Raw genomic sequence first — 6,000 nt, 5'->3', positions numbered from 1 at the left:
AGGAAGGGGCAGCAATGGTGCCGAGGGAGTTCCACCTGGACATGAGCAAGGAGCTCTCTGCTGTGCAGGGCCTGAGCACTGAACAGCCTGGCCAGAGCCTGTGGAGTCTCCCTCCCAGGGAACATTCCAGAACTGTCTGGACACAGCCCTGTGCCTGTGCTCTGGGGAATTCTGCTTGAGCAGGGAGGCTGGGCCCTGTGACCCACTGTGGTCCCTTCCAACCTGCCCCATCCTGTGAGTCTGTGATACACAGACATCACTGGGCTGCAGGGTCAATGGGAAATAGAGTGGAGGAGGAGGGAACTAAAGCTGGTGTTCTGGACTTTATGCCTTAAAAAACACACACTTGTGTAAAATTTGGGGGCTGGTCCTTTTTATTATGAGACAGTAACTAAGCTACTGTTTAAAGACTGGTAAAATCTGCATTGACAAACAAAATAACACACAATCAAGAAATCATAAAGCTTAAAAGATTTATGATAACAAAGCTTCTCCCCAGATGACCAGCATCAATAATTCTAGGCTGGAAGGTCACTTGTTATTCTATCCATTGAACAAGATTTTGTAGATAAGCAATTACTTCTTCTAGATCATATGGCAGAGGCATATTACATTCATCATCATCTGTCCAGAAGGGATGGCATTCTGGTCTCTGGTCCTCTGGCAAGCTCTCTGCTGCGTCTGACTGGCATCTGAAAAGAAAGGTAAGCAGATAAACCACTTAAGTAAAACTGTATCAAGAAACTGAATACTCAGCAAGGATACATTTGAGCATTAATTTAGAGAGAAAGATGATAAAAAAAAGAAATACGACATCTTCTGACACCAAGTGGATTGCACATTTCCAGTGAAGTTGATTTCAGTTGTAGGCTTTGTATTTTCTATAGGGATTTCTCAAAAAGCCAATCACAGAGAAAACTCAGTTAGTGTTCCTTTATATGGTGAATTATTTTTTCATTATCTCAGCTGTTATTTAAAGTATGTGATTAAATCATTATCAGATTTAAATGTTTGCTGGTTTCCAATGTATTACTAGATTATTGAGAAAGATTAAACTGAATTTACTGCATTAGGGTCAGGGGGGATAGATTAAACAACATTAAAGAAGCCAGACTAGCTTTGTAGATTCTGGAGATTTACAAGTGTATCAACCTGCTTAGCACAGAAAAAGGCAATATAAAAAGAGAAAATTCTATAAAGAAAAATGGAAATGGAGGTTAATAACAACTTCCAATGATGAATGGGTGGGCAAAACTTCAATAAAATTAAATTAAGAGGCTAGTGTATGTTAGTCCCCAGAGAAAATGTTTAAATTACAATGTTTTTTATTAAATGGATTATTCATCAATAGTAGTGAAGTCTAATTATAATATTAAACTGAACTGCAGCCTGCAGAGGAAAGTTTTTATAAGTGGCAACCATCATATCTCTAAAGATTAGACTAATAAATGCCACATCAAAAACATTGTCACAGCTCAAGAAGGATTTCTCCCCCCCCTTTTTCCCCTTCCTCTCAAAAAATTTGCACATTACTGATTAATTAGTTATATTTACAATGGGGAAAAAAAGAAAAATGCTGAGAATTACCCTAATTTTGGTACATACTGCAGGTCTATATAGCTCTTTAAAGAGATAACAACCAAATTGCAGAAATGCACTTTTATCTCTTGTATAACATTTTTAAAAATTTGTCTTCCATAAAGCACATAACTTTTGTAAGAACTTTAAAGCTGTTTTAAACATATATCCATCTTTCACCTCAGCAGAATGAACTCCAAGAGTACTGACACACTCAACTTCCTTGTCCACACCACTGACCTTCTGGAAGAGACTGTTGCCAAATGAAAGATGTCTTCTTCTCCTGGGAATTATTAATAGCAGTGTAATCCCCATGAGAAAACATCCTTCAGCTTTACACCCATGTTGGTGGGTGGTTAATTGCTGCACCAGCATCCTGGGCACTCAATCCATCGTACATTACACTGCAAGGACAGTATTAACACAGAGCATTCCAATATATCTTCAGCTCTCCACATCAGCCCCTGATAATAGCATCTGTTAACATGCACTAAGTACTATTATGTAGCACATCACTTCATAAATAATAAGATTAGCCGACCTCAGGGCCCTGGGAAGAGTAATGTGTTTAAATGTTCTCATTATTTATTTAAAACAAGAATTAAAGGAACAGAAGCTACTTGTGACAATCCTCTTAGCATAAATATTAAACTGTTTGCATTGATAAGCTGCACTGTACAGAATAACAGAGGATTTGTTTTGCTGGCTGCTTTATAATAGTTGTTATAGCAAATGCAGTTTAGTGTGTGAGTTCTGAGAGGTACTTAACTGATTGTGCCATCATGTTCTGAAGACATTTTCCAAATTATATAAAGGAACAGGAGAAAATTAATATGCAGGGGAAGCTGAAACTAATTACAGCATAACTCTATAAGGCTTCTAAAAGCTTGCTTTATTTTCTGTCTTGGCACAAAATAATACACTCAGTTTGGTGGGTAGTATAAGACATTCCAGTTTAAGCATTTCCATCTTAAAGTGGATAAATTAACCATGTAATGATTATTGCAGATGACAAATCACAAAGCTCAGCCAGTAAATACTGCAGGCATGTTATGTGATCTGCAAAACTCAGCTAATAATAATAATAATAAACATTTTCTCTCTCCCACATCTAATAAAAGTTTTCACTGAGAGAAAAGATATATCAACCTTTAGCTTCCTCAGCATTTCAGAGTCCTCTTTTTACCTTTCATGTCTTTTTTTCCCTTGCTCTCTCACAGAAACAGACTGACCAGCTTCTCCCTCACATGTGGGTGTTTTTGTTGCTGTAAATGTGGTGGTAGTGATGGTGATGCTGTGCCTGGACAGCCCAACAGCCACTGCTTGCTACTTTCCCTTTTCTATATTTGTACCAGCAGAGCCTTTGCTGAGAGGTCTCCCCACAGCCCGGAGCTTCCAGGAGATGAGGCAGCTGGGGAGGTTTTAACCACAGCATATTCCATGGGAGGGACTAGAGGAATGCAAGTGTGTCAGGTCCTCAGACTTGCTGTGCCAGTCTGGAGACAGAAATGCATCAATGTGCTGTAAAAATACAAAAAAGGGAAAGCACTCCAAGTTCAGTGATGCCATGGTGCTTTCCTCCTTCTGTTGGATTTCTACAGCTTTGCTCCATACTAGCAAGAACAGCAGGGAATGATACATTCTTATAATCTGTCAATCATCTATTTTGACCAAAATTACAACCCCTGTGCTGGATCTGCTGACATCAAAGACAGCTTAAGATTTTCATGTTCAAAGCTATGGGGCTGGTTCTAGGCAGTCACTGCAGTTCAATAAGCAATCCATGTGAACAGCTCCCACAATCTGGAACATGGTGAAAAATGTCCCTTCTCACTCAGAACTAGGGTGCAAAAACCAGACCTTTCTAGAGGAGCATATAAATTGTTCCTACAATGGTCTTTAATTTGTAGAAGTGGAACAGAGCTGAAGATCTTGCCAAAAGCAGAGCAACATTTTAAACTGAAGCAGAACAATCAAAGGCATCTAAATGATTGCACAGATTGATTTAAAATTCTTTGTATCTGACAGTTAAAATGAGTTAGCAACAATAACTCCTGATTAAAAAAAACAAAAAAAGGCTGCAAACATTGAGCTGTGGTGGTAGTGGGAAAGTATGAAGAGTTACAATTGTAAGTTAATGAAAATATTCCATATCAATTTAAAACTGTTATTTGAGTTACTAGAGTCAAAACTCCAAAAGAAAATAGAACTAACCTCTGCATATTATATGTAAAAACTGTATAAAGAGTGGAAATCACATAAACTTTGATATACAGAATAGATTCCTTCAATACTTTATCTGCAGCAGGAGAACAGGAAAACTGCTGTGATATATTTCAGAGCAATTTAGCTGCAACACCTTGACAGTAAGTTTTCAATAACATATTATAGAAAGAATTGTTTGTTTATAGAATGCACAAAACTCCATAGTCCCTACTTTCTTACAAAAACAATCAAGACTTGTGACAGTTTCAATTTAAAAAGCACATTTTTAGTTACTGTTGAAGAGCATGTTCTCACTACCTCTACCCTCTAAAGTTCTCAGATTTTTCATAACCTTTTTGTCTGTTTTTTACAAGCGGACTTTGCTCATTAATATTTATTAATATTTATTAATATGTTCAACTAAGTGATGACAAGCATTCGTATGACTGTTTGACTATTTGCATAACAGCTGATGATGCTTTCCCTGGAAGGTGGCTGGTCTCTCCCTGGGCAGGGGTGCATCCACTGAGACAGACACTTGCCTGGTCATGGTTCCCTGGGCTGCACTGGTTTTTGATGATCAGGGTGTCATCTACATTAGAGGACACTGATCACAATGCTAAAATTAACCAAGCTAGCTAAAGTGTGTGTTAATTATGAGTATGCAAGCAGTCAATAAAAGGTTAATGCAAAAGTCAAGGGATAAATTTATTTCAGTATTGCATCACTCTACTGACTAAATGACTAACATTATGCTTTGTTTTTAATCGATATATTTTACAGTAATGCGTGAGTCATTGATTTGAAAAAATGTCTTTTTTTTCTAACAGTTAAGTTTTGCAACTACTAAGCATCAAGTGTCAATATACTTAAACCACTCTTTCTTCAGAGCAGATACCTTTTTGTTCCATTGTCAGGGGCAGGAATGCAGAGAAGGCAAGAGGCAGCCTCGGGTTCTGCGTGATTAATGCAAGCGATTAATGCAAATAAGAATTATTGCCCAGAAACCTAAATAAGGTACTGTGAATTAGAGTCCCTGGATTCTCTTGCACTGTTTGTCTACTCCACAGAAGTGCAGTCAAATGAGATCAATAGGGGTCAATCAGTGGCTCAGACTGCACAGGCATGCTAGGAGTGAGGAGAGGATATAAACAGCCCTGTTTCTGAGATGGTACTCATTCAGTTACCTGTGCCCAGCACTTCAAAGACCAATGGAGATGACATGGAAATTCATAGGGTAAGATGAGGAGAATGGGTCTGGCTGATTTCCCCATGCACTGACATGGTCAGAAGGGGAGGATGGGACGTTTGCCCTGCTGGTACAAAAGTGCACACTCACCCACACCTGCTTACTCCAGCACTCCTGGAATTTTATGTTTTATATGGGGAGCTATGTTCTCCCTCTATTCATGCTAGAAAAAAGGTGTTACTGTACTGTTATTCAAAACTTCAGGGTAACTTTTAAAAGAATGGCCCAGGCAAAAAAAGCATTTGGATCACTTGACTAAGACAAATGCATTCCTGAAACCCAGACTGACATTGCTTAAAATGGCACAGCTCTGCTAACATGGGGGCCTGCTGTTCTGAGTAAGAGGAACAGCAGCAACTTCATTAGACACCATCTTCCACTCTTAAAACTCACAATGACTTTGCACATATGGGTCTGATCAAATATGGGTTATTAATGTTACAACACAGAGCTCTGCTGTGGAACACAAATCCTACTAGTACAGGTACCTGGGACATAGAGATTTGCTTTAGGTTTGGACTTTTTCATACTCATCCCTCAAACAATTACTCCACATGGAAAATTATTGTGTACACCACATGTAGCTACTCTAACCTCAGTGTTAGGATAATCCCATGTCATTTCAAGACACTCTGAGTTGCCAGAGCACATACAAGACAGACAGTACTCCAGCCTGGATCACCTGTATCCAAGGGAAACCAGTCCTATGCTCTCCCAGAGCTTTTTCTGGAGAATTAATACAAGACATGAGATCTACATTAGGAGCTGGAACTTAACTTGCTTATAGTCAAAAAATATTGAAAGCTTGACTTCTGATTTATCTTATTTCAGAAGAAATAGCATATATGGAATCAGTATGTCAGCTGGAGCTCCACCAAAGGTGTTTTGAAGGGTGTTTAGAAAATGGGTTGACTAATGCTCCATCATGACAAAGGGTTAGGGTGGAATACTTTCTGACCTCTTTGCTT

The 6,000-nt window shown here is 38.7% G+C and overlaps 1 protein-coding gene across 1 annotated transcript in view; it reads right to left on the bottom strand.

The window, feature by feature from the left end:
• Positions 1-356: 356 nt before the first annotated feature.
• The window catches only part of FTO (FTO alpha-ketoglutarate dependent dioxygenase), a 219,190-nt gene continuing 213,546 nt past the window's right edge, over positions 357-6,000 (bottom strand). Inside the window, exon 9 of the mRNA XM_054640716.2 lies at positions 357-692. Within this exon, the coding sequence (XP_054496691.2) occupies positions 539-692 (154 nt within the window). The 3' untranslated portion in view covers positions 357-538. The remainder of the gene's footprint in view (positions 693-6,000) is intronic.

The sequence above is a fragment of the Agelaius phoeniceus genome, chromosome 12 (assembly GCF_051311805.1).
Source record: "Agelaius phoeniceus isolate bAgePho1 chromosome 12, bAgePho1.hap1, whole genome shotgun sequence".
NCBI lineage: Eukaryota > Metazoa > Chordata > Aves > Passeriformes > Icteridae > Agelaius > Agelaius phoeniceus.
Note: the sequence above shows the minus strand (reverse complement) of the source record. Positions and strands in the feature narration are given on the sequence as shown.